Below are 22,106 nucleotides of genomic sequence, written 5' to 3' on the forward strand. Positions count from 1 at the left end.
AGGATAATTTAAAATGGTGCAATAATTATGTCAAAGTGACGAAATAATTTCCGAGATGTGTCACTGATACTTTTTAGTGCGATAAGAAAGAAATTCGCGCTTCGCGAGCCTGCGTAGCGATTTGTAAACAAAAATCAAACGCCTTGATCCGTGAACTCCCAGCATCCCCCAAGGCGCGTGATACAAAAGTTTTCGGCTGGTAGGCCTATAAGTATTTTTCGCGAATTTTTAAAAAAACTTTTTTTGACGACCGCCTACGTATGATACGTCCAATCGGCATACGGGAGACATTTTGACTCGACGTTTAATACGTCCAATCGGCGTAAGAGGGTTAATTGTACATTTAATACCGAATCCTTAGGTATGACCAAAACTTTCCTATCTTTTGTAAAACGTGAGATAATGAAGAAATGTAAACATTGCTAGTTTTCTAAGCTACAAACGAAAATATGACCCACTGAGCGAGCAGTCTGCCTCCCGCTACCAGCCAATCAGAGGCCGCCAAAACAACGTCTCGTAGGCGCAAGAATCTACCTTAAATGAATCGACTATAGTACCAGGCTACAATCTTTCCGCAAAGTCATATTCACTTATGATAAATAACATAGTTTTGGTTCATTAATACCCAAAAAGGAAAATAAAATTCATAATAATAATGATTTATCAACATTGTCTTTGTAAAAAGAGAGTACACGTTCGAGTTTCACCTCAACATTCGCTTGCTTTTACGTCTGTTTTGCTTTGTTTCAGCAAGAATTTCATCATGCCAAGGAGGAAAAGACAAGCAAAACATCTTGCTAACATACAGAAGAAGAAAATTTGCTCTAATAAGAGTTCAGAAGATCATAATATTGGTGATATTAGCGGAGTTAATGAAGGAACGAGAGAGAGAGAGAGAGAGAGAGAGAGAGAGAGAGAGAGAGAGAGAGAGAGAGAGAGAGAGAGAGAGAGAGAGAGTGGCGTAAGGAGGAGTGCCCTGTCTTGCTTGACGCAGTGCCCCAGGCTACGATCTTTGAGCAAAGGTATCTTCATTTATCTCTAAATTGTGATAAATAACATAGTTTTGGTTTATTAACACCCAAAAAGAAATATAAAATTCATAGTAATCATGATTTATTAACATTGTCTTCGTAAAAAACAAAGAAAAACTTTGAACAGCCATATCTCAAAACTATACTTATTGACCTTCAAAGTCTATCTTCTCCCTAGTTTTAAAGCTATAGCATTGAAATTTGGTATATAACTTAGAACAACAAAATTAAGGCCCTTTTTCCTATTTCTGTTTCACTTTTTTTCTTAAATTTTTTTTCCTAGCTTATAGGGTTTATTTTTTTTTTTTTTTTACCACAATGAAAAAATTCATATCTTAAAAAAAAAAAAAAAAAAAAAAAAAAAACTTTTAGAAGAAAAAAACATTATTTGATTTCTTATAGATTTAATGCTTTTGGACAGCATGCCTCTGTAATTTAAGCATTCACTTGTGCAAGATGTATACTCTAAATAAACAAAATATTTGGGATTACAAATTTTTTACTATTTTCTAAAATGAGGATTCATGAGGAATAAAATATACTATGTAACGCATGAGAAAAGAGTCAATAAACAGAGAATGACAGATATTTATGACATTGCCTACAGAAGCTCCAATTTACATAAATTTGCTGAATGGACTGAAAATATTATATCCAGCCTCTTTTCTTACAATCCTCATCCCAGATGGTCTAAGTCTTCCAACTCTTATAAAACCTGGGGATTGTGCAGAGAACATGTAAAATTCAGTACTAAAATAAATCCTTATCATCATCACGGATTTGCTCAATTTTCCTTTTTCTATGCAATTATACAAACTTATACATGAAAATAATGAGGGCTAAGCATCATAAAAGGTACTAGTAAACAAAAACTCACCTAAATCATTGAGCACATCAAGAAAATCAAGAAGTATCTGTCTTGGTTCATAATTTGGATCTGGGATATTCTCACAAAATTCTTGATACTCTGGCCCATAAACTTCCACCAGATCATACCGATGATCATTCAAGAAACTTAAGGCATCTTCAACCAAGCGTCGAACTTCCAGCTCTACTTCAGTACGATCATCTGGATGTGGATTCTTGCACATAACTATTTTTTCAACTGGCTTATTCACATACCTGGAGAAAATAGCATATAACACAGCTTTAAAGGTTATTGTTTAATCAATTTTCCTTTTTTGCAAATAAAGTTGGTTTTATAACAAACCCATTACGTACTTAAAATTCCGATCAGTGTGTCACTGAAGGAGCTGAAATGGCCATAAGCCAGAAGTACCCACCCACACACCTTTCACTAGTGGCTCTTCAATGCATCAGATTTCATTAATTATCATTTGGTTCCAAATTAGATTTAAATTATATTTTATAACTATCAGAAAAAAATCATGTATTCAAGTAGTGCATATGTTAATTTATTGGACACTGAAATAAATGAGGCAAGTAGGTTATACTTAATAAAATAATCAAGTAGGCAATTTTACAGGAGGGTAAAAACACACACACACATGAACAACACTCTCCAGTCTAACACTATGACAGGGTTGAGCTGGTTATCTGACATCTGTAGTTTGCCTTATGAAAACCTGTGCTTTCTAACAATGTAATCTTTTATGAGTTATTACTTTTGCATGTAGTGTGTGTGCGATCATTTTTTCCAGTGTGTTAAAAGTTCTAATTACAGTACAAAAGGAAGCTCCATTTTGTACACAGTGCATTGTAAAATTTATGCTTAAGTAATTCTTTAAGTGCTTATTAACTGGAGACTGAAAAGAATGAAACAAATGGTCATATTTAGTAAAATAATCCAGTATGCAATTTTACTGGGGGGTAAAACAAACACACATGAACAACACTTTCCAGTCTAACACTGAAGAGGGTCGAAGCTGGTCATCTGGCATCTGTAGCCTGCCTCGTAAGAAATCTATTTTCTAACAATGAAATTTTTTTTTTAGCTTTTACTTTTCCATATAAAGTATGTGCAGTTATTTTTTCTCCATATTAAAAATGATATTTTTCTAATAAAATTAAGTTTGATATATGTATACTTACCCCATAATTACATAGCTATTAGTTTTCCACATACTGCAGCCTGAATTCCAATTTCATGGGCAGTGTTGCGATTGCTCGGTGTAGGTTTACAGTACATACTGACCCCTAACAGGCAATACTGTCAAACCTCGGACTTCATATGCCCTGGTTTCCTATATGATTTGGTTTTCTGACACTTTTTCCGATTAAACTCTGGAAATGCTCTTCCAGCGCCCACCTCGTGACTAGACCCCATTTCAGCAGCCTAAATTCTATTTCGTGGGTAGTGCTTCAATTAATCGGTGTAAGTTTACAGTACTGACCACTAACGGCAATACATACAGTCAAACCTTGGACTTCATCCGGTTTTCGTAGACTTTTTCCTATTAAACTTTGACTTGGGTTTCGTACATATCCTCGGATTTAGTACACCTGGAAACGCTCTTCCAGGGTCCACCTCGTGACTAGGCTTCATATCAAGCACTCAAACAAGGCATCCTGTGTTCTCCCGTAACCCATTCTGGTTGTGTGTTAATTGTTTTTGTCCTTATTTGTGCTTTTTTGTTTGTTTGTATGGTGTTTTTTCATTACATGGAACCAGTGGTTATTCAGCAATGGGACCAACGGCTTTAAGTGACTTCCAAACCATGTCGAGAGTGAACTTCTATCACCAGAGATACACATCTCTAACCCCTCGATGGAATGCCCGAGAAGCGAACTGCGGCCACCTAAGTGGCAGGCCAAAACCATACCAATCATGGCATTGAGGCACTGTTTTTGTGCTTTTTTTTACTCAAGTGCAATTGCTAAATAAGCTATCATGGAAGACCAGCAGAGGCTGGTTTGAAAAATTCAGAAAACAATGGGCATCATAATGTGCCTACTTCAGGGACTAAGGACATGTTTGCAAAGTGGAATGATGTAATAAATTTCGTGGAGAATTATCATCCCAACAAAGAAGTTGTAATGTGTCTCCGACATGTTTAATGACAATGCCAGAAACAAGTGTCTCTGGATAGTTTTGTTGTGCAACAGGGGTCCAGTAATTCTCAAGATGGTCCTAGTGCCAGTAAAAACCAAGTGGGGAAGTAACCTCAGATAGTGCCAGTAAAAAAAGGAACAATAACCTCTCCTCCTTCCTCTCCCCTCCTCTCCATCTTCCATAGACTAACAAGTGTTTACCATAACAGTAAGTGATATTAAATGTTCATTTATTCATTTCAGTAGTGATTTAAACTTATTTTTCATTGTTTACTGTATGTAAAATATGTAAAACTGTGTTTATTCCCTATAAATATATATTTAAAAAAATATTTTTGGGGGTCTGGAAAGCATTAATTGCATTTACATAATTCCTTATGGGAATTAATGTTTCAGTTTTCATATGTTTTGGATTTTGCAGGTGATTCTGAGACAGATTATATACAAAAACCGAGGTTCCACTGTATTTTACAGTGTATAACTATAATGATCTATTATCTTTGTTAAATGTATAAAAACTATCATCCCAACATTTTTTATTCTTATACCAATGTAAACAACTCAGTTCAGCCTCTCTCTTTTCTCTCTCTCTCATACTCATAGAATGTGAAGAGATGGACAGATAGATAAAAAGAGAGCTATTGGCTGGAAGGATTGTAAGTAGTGAATCACATAGCAGTATATAAATAAAGTGTATGTTAACTAAGTGCTGATTGGCTTGTAGCACAACATGCTTTTGACTGGAAGGATGAGAACAACTAATCACAAAGAAGGTTATCAGGTTTGCTAGTTGCTGACTGGCTTGTAGCTCAGATGCTTTGTGAGGGAGTTTCTCCTCATTTTTTTGGTTGATTTTAGTTTAATTTTTAATGATGCCGTATACACTTATAATCTAGTTTTGTGAATCAATTTTTACTTACTTTGTGTACACACTTTCACTAGTATTTTAAATATTTTTAATGTGCATTTTTTGTTTTTGTTCTCTCTCTCTCTCTCTCTCTCTCTCTCTCTCTCTCTCTCTCTCTCTCTCTCTCTCTCTCTCTCTCTCTCTCTCTCTCTCTCTCTCAGGGGTAACTATTAGTTTTCATGTGTATATCTTTAAGGGCAAATATTGTAAGATAAAGCAAATGTAAGATGAATTTGAAATTATCTTCAAAGTATTTTAAGATGATAGTTTAGTTTAAAGTATATTTTTGTTTGAACTATTAAAAGGTAGCATACTGTACACTCTCTCTCTCTCTCTCTCTCTCTCTCTCGTTCAAATCTCTCTCATCTCTCTCTCTCTCTCTCTCTCTCTCTCTCTCTCATGACAATAGCTATTGGCTGGAAGGGTTAGAAGGAGCCAGTCACAAAGCAGGGTACTAGCTTTCCTATATGCTGATTGGCTTGAAAATGAGTTACATATAAACGTTTTCAGAGGGGGGTTTCCAATAGTTCGTAGATTTTCGGTATTCACAGGTGGTTGTGGTCTCCAACCCCTATAAATACAGGGGGTCAACATTGAATAAGTCACTTGATATTCAATAGTGAACAATAAATTACCAAACACCGGTTAGGATTGACTACTATTTACCTGGAACTGGTGGACACTATAAACTATGAGAGTTAGCTGCTGGGTATTGTGTAAACTATTTTGCTAATTATCAGAAGGACAAAACCCTCAAAACTCAGTTAAGTTGAGGTGCCACTACCTTGTTTCCAAATTTCAACTATCAATTCAGCTCATGCTAAAGATTTTGGCAACTTTAAAAGGTAGTGATTGCATATGTGAGGGAAATAAAATTTTTCCTTTTAAATGTATTTGCTGTTTACAGTGATGCTTAGGTACAGGCTAATACAGGGTTGCATAAGCCTATATTTTTAGACAGGGAAGGAACATTAGTAATTAACATACTCAAGCAAAATGGTTAGAAAGTGAAAATACTGTGGCACTGAAAAAAACATGAAATATACCTGCTATATTTTCTTTCTCTACTAAAAATGTTTTATACAAAATTAATTAAACATTAATAGCACTCACCTCAGCACTGTAACTATTTCTGAAGCTGTATCTACATGACAGGAAGAAACATCTTGAAGATGTGTAAGAAAGGATTCTAACTGTGGAGGCGAACATGCTTGACCGAGCACAGGTGATGTCATACCCAAAATACGGCACCCATTACACTCCTTCAAAACCTGCAAAATAGATAAGTTTCAACATATTAAAATACATAATTATATTCCTTATCATACACAAGGAACCCATAAAAATGCCAAAATATAAAAAGTAAATATGTACTGTATTTCAGAAACTGCTCTCTCTCTTTTTCTCTCTCTCTCTTCAGGTAGGTAATAAATGAGAAAAGTTATAGAAAAGGTGGTATTTATACCATGAGATTCGTCCACAGAATAAAGTGGAATTTGTCATGTATAATTTATAGCAGCAAATGTCGGTGCAAGAGCCAGATGATAAGAGCCAGCCTTGATTAAACAAAGACAGGTAATGAACATCTCAAGGGGCACTTGAGATTCAGGTATCATAGATAGTCTTCCTTCAAAAAACGATTAAGGAGATTAAAGAGAAATTATCAACCAGGGTGACCTAGTTAAGCGGCTACCTCTGGATGGATCTCTTGGTATAAATACCGCCTTTTCAGTAACTTTTCTCATTCATTACCTACCTGAAGAGACAGTAGTCTCTGAAATATAGTACTTATCTTCTATATTTTGGAATTTTTATGGGCTCCTTTTATTAGTTGAAATTCTGTTGTAAAGGAACTTTTACCAGCTCTTACTACAGGCAGTCTCTGGTTATCAGCGGATTCTGTTACTGGCGATCTGGTTTTATAGTGCTTATATAGCGCCATAAAATCGGCAATTTATGGCGCCATAACGCACATTGTTCCAGTTATCATTGCCAAGAGTTATGGCGTCATAATATACCTAACAGGGGCATCATTAACCAGATATCAGCACCATTACCCTGGTTATTGGCGCCATAAATCACAGTTTCGGTTAATGGTGGTTTTTGCTTATCGGCACCCGACTGAGAACAGAACCCCCACCGATAACCCAGGACAGCCTGTATTTAGTTTACAAGTTACTTTGTATTGATTACTAATGGTGGCTTATCATAGTATGTACGTCACTTTATTCTTTTCTGCTCTTACTAGTTTAAAGGTGCCATACATAATCACACTACGAATGACCATAATATATTAAAATAAAATAGAGTGATATTATTACCATTATCTAAATTATTGATAAAACAGCAGACCATCACTGCCTTCATCTCCTGGAGGCTTTACACATTGGAAAGGAAAAGTCATCTTAATGCCCCACAGGAAACTTTCCTTCACTCAATGGTGGCATACAGAATGTTGCCTGCTGGTATTCCTGAGCCAAATGAGCAGAAATACCAGAGCCAAATGAGCAGACCAATTAGAAGCTGCCTCCATCTGTTGTGTGTAACCCTGCCAATACCACCCACCATGTTTCCAATATCCACATGGAGATGGGCACAACCATCAACATCTGGGAAATGGCCTTGAAAATACAGACTGATGAGCCCATTCTGTCCAGAGCCAACCCATTCCACTTCAAAGATAGACGATTGATACGATCTGAAACATCAGCCATGCCCTTAGAAAAGTTCAAAGATTCTCTACCACTGAAGAAAAATGTCAAGATTTTGATTGCCATAATGCTTCAAACCTGAAATGAAATCCTACGGTTATATCACAGATCTAACTTCTGCCTGTGTGTACTAGAATAAAAATGACATTTTTATAACAAAGTTTTACATAAAGGCAGTCACTGGTTTTCGGCAGGGTTCCAGTCACGACGGCATGAAGATAAAAGAAAATCAGCGATAATCCTAGGCGTCGGTACCACTGTGAAGTTGGGCCCAGCACATATCACCACAGAATATCCAGTTATCATTGTTGCTAGACAAGAGCTGTAAAACCAGATCGCTGATAACAGGAGACTGCTGTATACTACTTACCAAAGACAAGTAGCCCCCCCTTATTGGTGAGGGTTCCATTCCAATCAGCAATTTTCAGTTATTGGCGTCTCTGTTAGGAATACATTGGTGTCAATACCCAATAATTGGCACCAAAAAGCAAAAATCAACGCCAAAGATTGTTAAATATCAGACTGCCAATAACCTGGGAATGCCTGTCATTACATAGCTATTAGTTTCTACTTAACGGCAGCTTTAGATTTTGAAATTCGCATTAGCACTTTTTTGTTTTTGGTATAGGTAACTGGCCCCACCCACTTTTGGGGAAGAATAGGTACAACATAGCTGAACAGCTCAATTGGTTTATGCTTTATATCCATGCGTGGGTAGGAGGGATAGCTCTGATCATGTAATTACTTGACTTGTGTTAAACACCAGATGTTCATCATACTATAACCCAAACAAATGTAAGTGTTTATTGTGTTAGCGGCAATTAAAAAATGCCTTAGCTGCTTTACGATAAAGCAGTGGGAGCCGCACACTTCTGGCGATGATATTAATCACGCCCAGAAAGGGTGGTACAATGGACATTGTCATTAATCATCAACCAATGAGGAAGACCAGAAGGCAGCAACAGAAAAGACTGCCCAAAGTTTTCATATATCAACACATTGTCATATTACTACACATCGTCTCAAGCAGACGATAGTGGAGCTGTACAACCCTCAATCCTAACTAAACTTGTATGTGTTAAAAAGTGTTTATATAATTTGTGTTAATGAAATAAAAAAATCTGTGTGGTGTCTTAATAGCTTCCTGAGACTTTAAAAGAATTACTACAAGAATCCTGAGATTACAAGAATCCAGAGAATCTACAATACAAAAGAATCCGTCTTCTCCTGACATCTACCTGGACAATCCCCCACTTCCAGGGAGGTGGCTGGGAGCACGGAGGAGGAGGAGGAGAGTCCCATGGGGATCCCGGGGAGACCGAGTGGCGTACTCTGCTCCGGAGCAGCGCACTCCGCGGCTGGCAGCGAGCTCTTGACGGTGTGTAGCACCGCAACCAACACATCCATGGAAGGTGCACCCTGCATGCCACTACGCGCCCAGCACTCCTGTAAAAAAGAAGAACTGTCTGCCTGAACCCCTCTCATAAAAGACTCCTTCGTCCCGCCATTTGTGGAGACCTGGCAACAGACTCACCTAGGCGGGGGAACACTCCTGAAGCCCTTTGGGGGAACCCTGAGAGGGAGCAGGTGATGGCGAAGGGCCTCCAGGGCCACGGCTCGTGCTCCTACTCCGAGGAAGCCTTCTTGGTAGGGACATGAGGCTTCTTTTTGCGCTTGGTAGCGGCCAGATCCCAATGATAATCTAACCACACGACGCACTCACCAGGTGTATCTTCTCATGAACAAGGGCGACCCCGACACTTATTACACAAAGTGTGGGGATCAATCTTAACAGGTGAAAGGAAGGACCCACAGGTCCTGCCCTCCGGACCTGGACAACGCCGTTATGATGAAGCTTCCATAAGAAACACCAAAAACTACACACATTACACACTAGGAAGACAAAGGAAACGGGCCGGTAAACAGACGACAAGCTAGAGCGTTTAAACGCTACAGTGACCAGGAAAGGACTGCAGGTCAGAGGTCGTGAGCTTCGACCCTGGGGCATACCTGGCTGGGGGTCAGGAGGGATTAACCAGTTTTTTCTGGTCGGTACCGGACTGACATCCAGGATTCTCTTATAAGTAGTTCGGGGTAAGTATGCAGTGTCGGAACAAAGATTAAATCATTTACCTATCATACAAAAAACATGCATCTCTGAGAGAGAGAGAGAGAGAGAGAGAGAGAGAGAGAGAGAGAGAGAGAGAGAGAGAGAGAGAGAGAGAGAGAATTATTATTTTTATTTGACCTTATCTAATCTTATTAAACTTAATAATACAGTATTAATCAATATTAATATCTGAAAATTAGTAAATCATTTTTGTATCATAAAAATGTATTCACTCAAGAAAATAATTTAAAATACACTAATTAGCGATTATTTTCGTCGGAAAACCCCCCGAATAGGCAAATTTCCCGCAATAATGGGAAGATATGGTCCAGAGAGAAAACCGCGAATCAGCGAGTCCGCGAATCTGGGGGGCACACTGTAGTTCAGCAGCTTTCATAGTGTCTCAACATCACGGAAGTAATGGGAGGCAAACACTGATTGGCACTTTCAAAAAGTAGACTGAATGATTGCCACTATCTCATGGGCCTAAAACATACGAATGGGAAAGTCATCCCCTTGAATACCTGCGTGAGATTAAGAGATTACCTCAGAAACAAAACTAGAGCATTCTTGGATCGAGTTTGTGGTGGCTTCTTGACTAAACACCAGAGGTTACGAGAGGGATCCTCTGACCTTCCTAAGTCTTTCAAGATAGTGGTTTAATGCCGTAACTGGGCACAGAACTCTCTCCTCTCTGTAGTGATAGTGAAGGAATGAGGCCAGGGACTGGAAGGAGTTTCATTCTTTACTGTGAACCCCAGTGAACTAGCAGAATGCATCTCACTGTTAAAATCTAACTTGCTTATCCAGGGCCTGCAACTCGCTAATCCTCTTTGAAGTGGCCAATGCCACTAGAAAGAGGGTTTTCTTAGCTAAATCCCTGAGGGATGAGGAATGAAGGGGGTAAAAAGGAAAACCCAAAACCCAAAACAGAAGAACATCGAAGTTCCACAAAACTGCAGTCTGCTTACCCAGTTTCAAGGTGTCAAAAGACTATCAAATCAGTGATGTCTGGATGTGCTGCTAGATCTAAGCTCCTATGTTTAAATACCGAATTTAACTTGGATCTGTAACCTCTAATCATAGAAGTTACTAAGGCCCAAAAACACTTCAAGAAAAGTAAAAAAATCTCTTACCTGGGCTAAAGATGTTTTAGAAAAAGAGATACAATTTCTTCAGCACCAGCATTGGAACACTGCCCACATGGTCTGGTAGATTCTGGTGGAAGAGTCACATCTACACTTAAAAATAGCTTCAGCTGCTGATCTTGAAAACCCTTTCAATCTGACAATCTTCCTGACAGTCTGAAGCCTGTCAAAGCAAGAGTGGATAAGTCCTGATGGAACTGATGGAAATGGGGCTATATGAAAAGACTATCTCCGATAAAAAAGTCTTGGGAGGTCCACCTGAAGCTTCAGGAGGTCGAAAACCACTCCTCCCGCAACCAAAATGGACTGCAAGGGTCACTGAAGTGTTGTGAGAGCTAAATTTGTTGATGACTTCCCTCACCATACTGAACGAAGGGTGGGCATAAACTTCCAGGTTGGACCAATCCTGGATCATTGCAGGGGATCTGGGACGGTGTGTATTACAGGGGCAGATGATGGTTCCTTGACATTGTAAACAAGTCCGCTAACAGCTTTCCCCACTGTTTCCATAGGTCGGTGCAAACCCGCAGATTTAGTGTCCATTACGTAGGTAGAACTGGCTTGCAACTACTTCATTTGTCCGCTAAGATGTTAATTTTGCCCTGAATGAAGCCGGTGACAACTTGAGTGCGGTTCCCCTCTGTCCAGAGGAGAAGATCCTTGGCCGCTTTACACAGGAAGTGTGCGCGGCTCCCTGGTTCGTTATGTATGCCAGTGCAGTTGTATTGTCTGAATGAGCTGCGACTGTTTTGTCGCAAGTCACTGAAGTAAAATGTTGAGGGGCTTATAATTGAACCACCCTCAACTCCTTTACAATGACATGGAGTTTTCTCTCCTCCAGAAAACACATCCCGGCAACTTCCATACCTCCTAAAAGTGTCCCCCAAGCCCCACCCCAGACATGATGTGTCTAAGTACAATAAGGTTAGGCTTGGGTTCAATGGGTGGAGTGATTTCCCAACTAGAGATCTTCCTTCTTTGAGCCACTACCTAGGGTCCTCCTTGATCTCAGATGTGACCAGGGAAGATGAACCATTCAGTCCTGTTGTCTTATTTAGCAGGGTGACTGGATGGTAACCAATGACATGCAGGATGCCTACTTCCATGTTCCAGTACACCCAAATTCCAGGAAGTACCAAGAGTTGGGCCTACTGATGAACTCAGAGAGGTCACAACTAGTACTGATTCAGTCAATAGTCTATTTAGGAATGAGGATACACTCTCCAGCTTTTTGGTCTTTTCCATCCCACTAAGATAGAATCCTGCCATCACACAGTAAGAAATTCCTAGCTCTCCCATCCTATTTGGCCAATGCATGGCTGAACCTTCTAGGCACCCTCTCATCCATCAAGAAGTTTGTGGCTTTAGGAAGAACTGCAAGGGTCTTGTGTGCACTCTCCCTAAAGGCACAAACTTCTCGATGGATGAAAGGGTGCCTAGAAGGCTCATCCATGCATTGGCCAAATAGGATGGAAGAGCTAGGAATTTCTAACTGTCTGAAGGCAGGATTCTACTCTTTAGTGGGATGGAAAAGACCAAAAAGCTGGAGAGTCTATCCTCATCCCTAAATAGACTATTGACTGAATCAGTACTAGTTGTGACTTTTTAAGTTGATCAGTAGGCCCAACTTTTGGTACTTCCTGGAATTTGGGTGTACTGGAACATGGAAGTAGGCATCCTGCATGTCACTGGTTACCATCCAGTCACCCTGGTATATAAGACAACAGGACTGAATGGTTAGTCTGCATTTGAAATTTGTCATCTGCAAATAAAATCAGGGTGCTTACACATCCAGGACAGGTCTCCAACCTTCCGATGATTTGGGAATGACAAACAGGCAGTTGTAAAACCCATCCAAGTATGACTTCAATCATCTCTTTAGATCTCTTCCTGAGAAGAGAAGAAACCTCTAATGAAAGGGCAGAAAACCTCTCCAACCCTAACAAGATGGCACTAAGGGAGGTTTTTCTTAGAGAACTTCTAGCACCTATGGCTCTATATTCTCTGCTTCCCATTTTCTCCAAAAATTCAGGTATAAAGTACAGGTTAGTTTAGGCTAAGAACTATATGTAATGAACATTGGCACAAGACAAAGTGTTTTACTATCCAAAAAAAAACACCGTTATTTTCCTTTCTTCCTGTTAAAACATAAGATATTGCTTTTACTGTATTTGTTTCACTAATGAATGAAAAAGTGGCTTACTTTTATCAGCTAGGGTCTCATGTAATCGTTTTACATCATAATATATAAATCACTTTAGAAGTAAGAAAACCCAAGAAAAGATCATTTACTTACATGCATTTGCAATACTGATATTACAGACCAAAAAAATCCTTATCCATAACAACAAAGATATAAAACAATATATAAGTTCCATGCATTTTGACATTTAGAAATAGCAAAGTACAAACATACCTCTTGTAGTGTTGAAGAACTTGGGAGGCGATGTGCATCTGTGATAACTAGCAAGTTGAACCTGTTGAATGGCAAAACTCCAGTTTCCAACCCCTTTTCCAGAACATCTACAGTCATGATCAAAACCTAGAAACAAAATACCATCATCAAGAAGCTATACCACCCTCATCCTTGAAAATGATCAATACTACAAAAGCTAATGTACGTTGATACATCACTATAGGCAGCCTCGGTTATTGGCGATCTAGTTTAATGGGGCTTGTCTCGTGCCCAAAATCGGTGATTTTCCAAGCAGAAATATGTAGACTTCCGGTTATTGGCACCAATACACACCTAACAAGAGGTTGGTAGCACCAATAAGCACGACAAAAATAGCCAATTTTTGGTTATCAGCAATTTTCGCTTACAATCAAGCCATCGGAACGGAACACCCACCGATAACCGGCGACTGCCTATAATAAATGATCAAATAGTTGAATCAAACCAATAAACGAGCATTTTCATTCTCATAAGATTAACAAACAAAAGTTCCTTAAAAATCCTACATTATGGGACAGTTCCATAGGTTTTGCATGTAATTTATGTAGGTAGAAAATACTGGAATTTATTACTATTGCCATATTTATTGCCAACAGACCTCAGCAATGCCACCCCAATTATTTATGACATTAAGTTTGATCTATCAAAAAAAAAAAGTGTATTTTACTTTACTTGTAATTTCATTGTATTTCTTTTAACCTAAATAATCATGTGCATTTCATTTTTCATAATGTGTGCTCCTTTCTTGAACTTGTGTATACTGAGTGTTTAATTCTGATAAGTCATTCAATGTTAATACATACTAGTATCAAAATGTATTTCAGTATACAGAAAAAGTATTTATACAGCTATAAAAGAACATCTTTATAAGACTACCATACCTGTGTATTTCCAACTATATTACCAGTAGATAAGATTATTGACTGGTATCAGGGTTGTTTGATTTTAATCAATGATCATTTATTTAAATCAAAAGATTTTTTTAATCCACGATTTAAATCATACTATCATCATGATATAAAAATTTAAAATATTGGCATTATTGCATGTGACAAATTTGATTTCATTGGCCAGCCTCATACAGTTTTTTCTGCTCTTTCCAATCCTGTCTTCAGAATTTCTGTAACTTTAAACCTAGGCAAGGTTTACAGGAATATGAAAAAAATAGCCTAACAATTATTTACAATAATTATTAAGGTTATAATTCGTGGCAAAATTGATTGAAATAGCCAGCCTAATAGTGATTTTCTGCTCTTTCCAATGTTGTCCTCAGAATTACTGTATCTTAAAAACTAAGGGAGACATAATGTAAATGTGAAACAAATAGCTTATGTATTATTTATACAAATGATTATTCTATTGATTCATCACAAATATTATTACTATAGCCAGCCTTCTAGTGGTTTGTCTGCTCTTTCCAATGGTATCTTCAGAATTTGCTCTTTCCAATGGTATCTTCAAAATTTTTGTACCTAAAATGCTCAGAGATATATGTAAATATATCGGTAAAAATAGCCTAATTGTTATCTATAATAATTATTATCTCTAAGAATGTCATAAATTTTATTGAAGAGCCATACTAATCGAGTTTTGTCTGCTCTTTCCAACGGCGTCTTCAAAATTTTTCCACCTATATAAATAATAAAAAAATATACAAATAAAATTAACAAATCAGAAAAAAATCTGATTTAAATACAAAAAAAAAAACAAATAAAAAATATAATTGAAAAAGTGAACTTCACTGCCCCAGCTGCTATACAATTAGGATTTATCCCTTTAACTTGATCTAGATAGTCACAGGCAATGGCTCCAGCCACACAAGTAGGTCTCTGATACACCAAACAATTATATGTGCATTGCTGAAAATATAATAAACTAATCTGAAAAAAGTTAGATTTAAATGAAAAATTAATTTTAAAAATCTATTTGAATCAAATAAATCTAATTTAAATAAAAAAATGGAGTTTTCATATTTAAACTAATATTGTAATACCTACTTGAACACCTGAATTAGCCTTGGTCACCTGACCAGCCCGAACAACAACCCACAAAAACTACCAACACTTAGGTAAAATTTTAACTGCCAGCACTACCAACGCTGCAGGTAAACATCGTTACCGAGTCACATGTCCGTGGTTGGCGACCACCAGCCGCCGGCAAACAGTGCCTACTCCCGTCAATCACTAAATCATTAATCATTTGACGAGGGGAGGAGGGTGGGTGTCAATTCAGGTGTTCAGGTAGGTATTACAATATTAGTTTTAATATGAAAACTCCACATTGCAATACACCAGCTGAACACCTGAATTAGCCAGATTTACAACATTTAATTGGAGGTGGGGTCATTCACCGTTTCAGCCCGACCACTCGATGTACATTGGTATAAACTCATTAAACTATTACCTTGGATTAATACCATTAACTCACCTTCAATCAAAGCTCAGGTGAGAAATGGAAGGAATGAGTACCTCTAACGTTAGTCTGATCAGTAAGTCTCGTCTTGGTCACATTTAACCTCCCATGAAGTATCATAAACTTCTCATGTGTGGAGGGGAACTACACACCTCACATGTGGCGGTATAGCCTCCCATGTATAGAGGATAAGTCCCGGATAAGTTCCAAGGGCAGATCCTTCCAGAGACCTTCCATGTGGTATCATATACCTCTCATGTATGGAGTGGTACTGAACATCTCCCATGTATGGAGAATAAGTCCCAAGGACAGATCTTTCCTGACATCCACTGAAGGAGAGTGATGAATCCAGAAGTCACGATGAGGGAGCTGAGCCACTGCAAAAGAACATACTTACCAGGGATAGTACACCAAACCCAGACATAAACCAGAAGAGTAGGCAGACTAATCTACGAAAAACGAGAAATCAATAAAACTACTACTTCCCCTACCAATCTCACGCTAATTGTCGACTAACCTAACACTGAATTAGCCGCTACGAACGGCCCTAGTGAGTAACCCCTTTCCGACATGAACTGTACATCTCTCAAGTAGAAAGAAGTAAATACCGACACTGATTTCCAAGATGCCGCTTTCAAAATCCTGCTTACTGAGAAATTCCTCAGGAAGGCCGATGACGTCGCTACACTCCTGATACTATTTGCTCTAGGACGCGGGACATTGCTTCCCAAAACTGTGTCTCTGGGAAGAGATTGGGAGATTACTTCCCATAAGAAAAACTGGTTGCGTTTTTTGATAGCGGTCTTTAAGGATTCCTAGGCGAAATGAATAATGACTGCGGTCGCGGCAATAATTTGGCAGTGCGCGACAGGTAGTATTTAAGCGCTCGCACTGGACAGACACATTTCGGCAAAGTCGCCTCTTGACGAAATCCTCAAGATGAAACCTTAAACTCTCTACGAAGGGGGTTAGTTTCTGACTCTGACTTTGCCACAAACTCCGGAAGATACGAGGTGGTGTTGGGAGGGAGGAATTTCAAAATTCTAGCTGCCGACGATTTTACAAACTATTGCTATGTATCTATTTGTTTAGTTGCATACATAAAACTGCAAATTAGTAAAATTTCCCCTATGGACAAGTGAATGACATATTCCACAAAAATCTGCAACAAAATGAAAGACAGAAATGTGAAACACGTAACATCGGGGGTGTGGGGAGGAACTGTATTTCTTATTTCATCTGCAGAAACTGGAGGAGGGGAAGGTAGTGAGTACTGCTGCTTATGCACCCATGTGCATCAGACAGTACATACTGCCAGAACACAATAAACCATCTCTAACTAATGGAATGAGATGAAATCTAAAATTTAGGCTAAAGGCAAAGCTCTGGAACCTATGAGGTCATTCAGCCCTGAAAGGGAAACTGATAGTTAAAAGGTGTTAACAGGAGAAAAACCTTGCAACTATATTCTGAAACAATTGTTAAGAGGACAGTAAGCAAGAAGAACAAAAGAGAATATGAATGGGATAAAGTAAAAGGGATGAGAGGGATTCCAGTTAGGGTTTGAAGCGATGTTGTACAGAACCTAAGTAATACCTACAGTGCACTGTGGTGCACGATGAAACCACTCGGTACTTTTTTTTTTTTTTAAGGTGATCTAAACTGATGAATGACAAGATAAACAAAAATTTGAGTCAAAATGTCAGTATTCCCAGAACAGTTGTAGTTACTTCAACTATTTGTCAAGGTAAAGAATTCAAGGAACTATCTATATTACGGCAAAAATTATGGAGAAAGAGAAAAAAAATAAATAAATAATTTGGGTAAAATAATCTATAGAGAAAAATCTACGAAAATAACTCTGCAATCAAACAGTAAGAAAGCCACATGGGAAAAAGTGCTCAACTAATAACACACCACAAACAAATGAAAAAGTGAAGCAGGCAACTGAATGATAATCATAATAGACAGATCTGAAGACCAGAATGTGGGCTATAAATGAGAAATAGGTTTTTGATGAAACAAATATGATATATTGCCGGGAAAAAAAGGAAATACGTGAAAACACCATGAAAAATACCTGGGCCTCTCGAAATGCTTGTCTCCATCTTGATGGTATCCAATTCTCAACTTGGTCAAGACTTGTGTAAGTAGTCACAGCCAGATTTGTGTTCTGTTGAATGGCTTCACCTGCACGCACTAACCCTGGACCAGACCAACCCACAATTAAGGTCCGGTGATCATTTCCTCCCTGATCAGTGCTACAAAACAAAAAAAAAAACAAAAAAACCAGCAGTAAGTGGCTATGCAAATTAAAGATTTTCTATTCATAAATATCTGTTTAACTATATAAGGGTGACTGCTGAATAAAAGGATGTTGGTCACAGGTAGAAGATTTAAAAGTTACATTTCTGCATCAATAACCACTAACTAGGTGGTGTTGTTTACCTGTTACTTGGAATAAAACTATACCAACAAAATGTGTTAAAGACCAAGCATAAAAGTAAAGCACTCAATGAAATTCATTGGTAGTAAAAAATTTACTCAAACCTAAAAAGAGGAAGGCATCAATTAAATACTTCTGCATTATATACAGTACACATGTTAATTTAGTACACTTGTGAATTTACCATGCTATGAATATGGAAATTCTGCATCTAATAATGAAATTTGAAAACTGAATAGTACCTCATCTTTTCTAATAGTGGAGGGATGGTTAACTGCTGGAAACATTTCATTTCAAATAAATGTAATTTGAAAGAAACACAAATAATGCAAATTGAAAGAAAAGCACATATAATGAGTAAAAAGTAAAGCTTCACTTTACTCACAATCACTACAACAAAACAACTGCCTATATGAGGTACTACACACTTTTTAAGGATAGGTCACACTTGTATTAACTTATGATTTATCTCATTTCATGATCACTAAATCATCATCCAATACACTTTGGTCCCTTAAAAAATATAAATATTGTTAGTTGCTGAGCTTTCTTTTTTGTGTATGAGCAATTGTTCTTGCAATTCTTGAAGTCTTCAGATGCTTTATCTATTGCTATGCTGAGAACAACACCTTTTAGATAGTAATATTTTACCTTAGAAATAGCGCTAAAGGAATGTATTTCACGGAGCGACACGGCCAAGCCCAGAAATACTGTTTTGCATCTATCACTCAGAAAGTGTAACTGATACCAGACACCTGCCACAAGAATATACAAGTATATTTGTAGGCTACTGATGATCGAACAGCCACCTAATCCTTCTTTGCTTTGAAAGATAAAAAGAATTACCGGAGGCAGATATCCTTTATTCTCTAATGAAGAGAGCAAACGAGATGCTATCCCAATGGACGGTTTCTACGGCGACAACAGGACACCGAAGACGATTAGTCCATGCTGAACAGGTTGTTCCCACAAACAAATGAACGTACATCTAGTGATAACCTAAGATTGAACCAGGAACATAGACACTCAAATCCAAACTCTGGGGAGTACACTCTGTAGAGTTCCTATTATTTCCTCACCCATCATGGTGTAACACAATAAGTAGGTGGGAAAAAAAGAAGGAAAAAAGGAGAGGATTGACCATTCTAGGCTGCTCTTCTTGGAACTAGCAGGAGGGGGCAATAACAAGCATGGTCATCAACTTGCAGTGATGATAGCTAACTATGGACTTAAAAAAACATATTTGCCTCAGCGAAAAAATGCTTCCAGAAGGAAGAGTATGGACTCTCACAGACCAAAGAGAGCCTTCTCTTCCTACAACTGGTTAGATCATGGAAACATGATAGTTAACTGGAGTTGAATACGCCAAAAAATGGCAAAAACTTGCCATGCATCTGTCTTCTCCGTGATCAAAAACCCCACGAAGAAGACTGTACAGTTTATTGCACGACTCAAGTGATGTCCTAATCAAGTGGTAGGACAGGAGGAAACGAAAGATCCATGAAGACGAACTACCAACAGCTGGTGCAAGGGAAGGCGTGGAAAGCTCCGGGCACTGGAGCATGGGAATGTAGTTTCTCTGATGGTGTAGAGCACCTGGACGGAGATTGATGCTTGATCAAAAACACCAGATACTAGAGAAATCCAAGCATCCAAACCTGGTGTCCATCCAAAATGCCAAAGCAGGATCAGAGGTCTCATCCACTTCCTCTCCAATGGACAAGTTGATACTTCCACCCTTAAGAATGTATAAGAGAAGGTGAGCAAGTCCACACAACTGGCATGAAAGCCTGGGAGAGGACTGGCTACTGAAAGCAAGAGGTCACTTACGAGATTGATGAATATAAGCCATTCTTTGGGAAAAAACCGCTAAAAAATTCTTCACAATGATTCTTAAAGAAAAATTCTTTATGATAATACTGAAAGATAGCTTCATTTGTTTTACAAGAACACAGGAACTGTAAAGCAAGAGATAACAACTAAGTCCACTAGGTGACAGTGACTTTGTTCACGGCCAATAAATCTGCATATCTACATGCTGTAATTGTGTAAATCACAATTTCCTCGAGAAATTGCAAACATGACCAATTAGTTCATTTCATTAGAGTGATGAAGTGAAATCAAGGAGGATATGGAGAGGATGAGAGAGAGAGAGAGAGAGAGAGAGACGAGGAGAGGAGAAAGAGCGAGAGAGAGAGAGAGAGAGAGAGAGAGAGAGAGAGAGAGAGAGAGAGAGAGAGAGAGAGAGAGAGAGAGAGAGAGAGAGAGAGAGAGAGAGAGAAATTTTATATTGAAAGTAATGCAATTAATTTGCCACCAAATTTTCACATTTATCTGATTGACTTTGGTTAAATTTATCAAATCTTCAGTTCTTAACAATTTTTTGGTGGATACACAAATGCTACCATATTTGCATACACAAAATGTTAGAGAAAAAATTAACTTTCAACTGGAGAACTAGATGTAATTTGGGAACTGGTTCTTGACTTAAAATCTTCTACAACATGAGGTTTCAGCAGCAGCGAGTTCTTTAGAAGAACAGTGGCAAAAGACATCTCATTCCGAATGCTGACAAGAGACTTCTCTCAGTACTCCAGTAAACCCACGGCTTTCTCACCCAAGTAAAGCTCAAAACACATACATATGTACTTGGGTCAGTACAGTCAGGGAGCAAAGGGCTGGTTGCTAATCATCATGAGAGCAGAAGGTAGGAAAAGAGAAAAAGGGCAGTGCAGGAAGGAACCAAAAAGATAGCCGTATCAAAGACACAGTAACCCGTGTTGACACACCAATGTAGATCTTCTGGCCTTCTTCCACTGCTGCCAAACCTCTTTACTTCAAAGGAGACCAGCCAGCACAGTCCCAGTACCATAGCAGAACAACGAAACTGGTTATATCAAAGGTCAAATACCCACTTCCTTCCCACCTTTTGTTTTTCCTTTTCTTCTTTAAAAAATTCAAACACCATAGTACACACACACACACACAAAACATGAAGTTGAACTTGGTTACTTTCTTTCAACAAGCGATTGTAGCTCGTACTGGGGAATACTTCTATATAAAAAGCAATGATTTCTATTTCTGTGGGAACAAGTAAGAGTACTTTATATAACTTACTGAAAATTAATCAAAATTCTTATACAGTACCTGCGAGTAAGATGTGCCAGTTCCCTAGTAACCATTGTGATGAGGAAGGTCCTAGTGGAACGTGAAGCAAGCACACACAACACATTCCCCCGAAGGGAAGCATCCACCAACTCCACCTGATACTCACGGGGAGTAAAAATGGTGGAGTGGACATTTTCTGGCTGCACTCGGTTCATCTGTACAGATTTAATGAAAAAAAAATGAGTAACTACACAATGAGACACAATACTCAAATCTATAGAAATTTTCATTAATGGCCAGGAACATAATCACGAGTTCAATTTTTTAGACTGATTTTACAGTTATGTTCCTCTAACTGAAGTTATCCATAAAAATTATAGAATCATCTAATCTCCAAGAACCTCATCTCTCCTGTGATAAAAGTATGGCGCAAAGTAAAAAAAATAATAATAATAAATCAGACCCCATTAATAATGATACTACTTCAGATCAACACAAAACTTAAAAAAAAACAGTCACTGCTAGTTTACATTATTCAACTTCCCAAAAGCACCATATACCAATAATTCCATCTCAAAATTAGTAGCATAACAAACTAAAAAAAATAATCATAATGATTATATAAGGTTTCACCTTTCGTTTTCGTCTCATTTTGGTGTTGTTGCCACAATAATACTCTTGCAAATATTAGCCGTGCAAAAAATAAAAACCCTTATAACAATATGTCAAGACAGCTGAGACTGTGTGTCACTCTGGAACACTGTAT

General features: G+C 38.2%; 2 protein-coding genes across 2 annotated transcripts in view; one reads left to right on the top strand and one right to left on the bottom strand.

Annotated features, from left to right (window-relative positions):
* The window catches only part of LOC135215665 (endoribonuclease Dcr-1-like), a 178,889-nt gene that overhangs the window by 79,725 nt on the left and 77,058 nt on the right, over positions 1 to 22,106 (top strand). The gene's annotated exons all lie outside the window — the stretch shown is intronic.
* LOC135215664 (endoribonuclease Dicer-like) overlaps positions 1 to 22,106 on the bottom strand; it is an 89,899-nt gene that overhangs the window by 60,963 nt on the left and 6,830 nt on the right. Inside the window, exons 2-6 of the mRNA XM_064250608.1 lie at positions 21,380 to 21,555; positions 17,867 to 18,047; positions 13,336 to 13,461; positions 6,064 to 6,221; positions 1,909 to 2,153 (exon numbers count right to left, since the gene is read on the bottom strand). Coding sequence (XP_064106678.1) covers positions 1,909 to 2,153; positions 6,064 to 6,221; positions 13,336 to 13,461; positions 17,867 to 18,047; positions 21,380 to 21,555 — 886 coding nt within the window. The remainder of the gene's footprint in view (positions 1 to 1,908; positions 2,154 to 6,063; positions 6,222 to 13,335; positions 13,462 to 17,866; positions 18,048 to 21,379; positions 21,556 to 22,106) is intronic.

This window comes from Macrobrachium nipponense, chromosome 5 (genome assembly GCF_015104395.2).
Source record: "Macrobrachium nipponense isolate FS-2020 chromosome 5, ASM1510439v2, whole genome shotgun sequence".
Lineage (NCBI taxonomy): Eukaryota > Metazoa > Arthropoda > Malacostraca > Decapoda > Palaemonidae > Macrobrachium > Macrobrachium nipponense.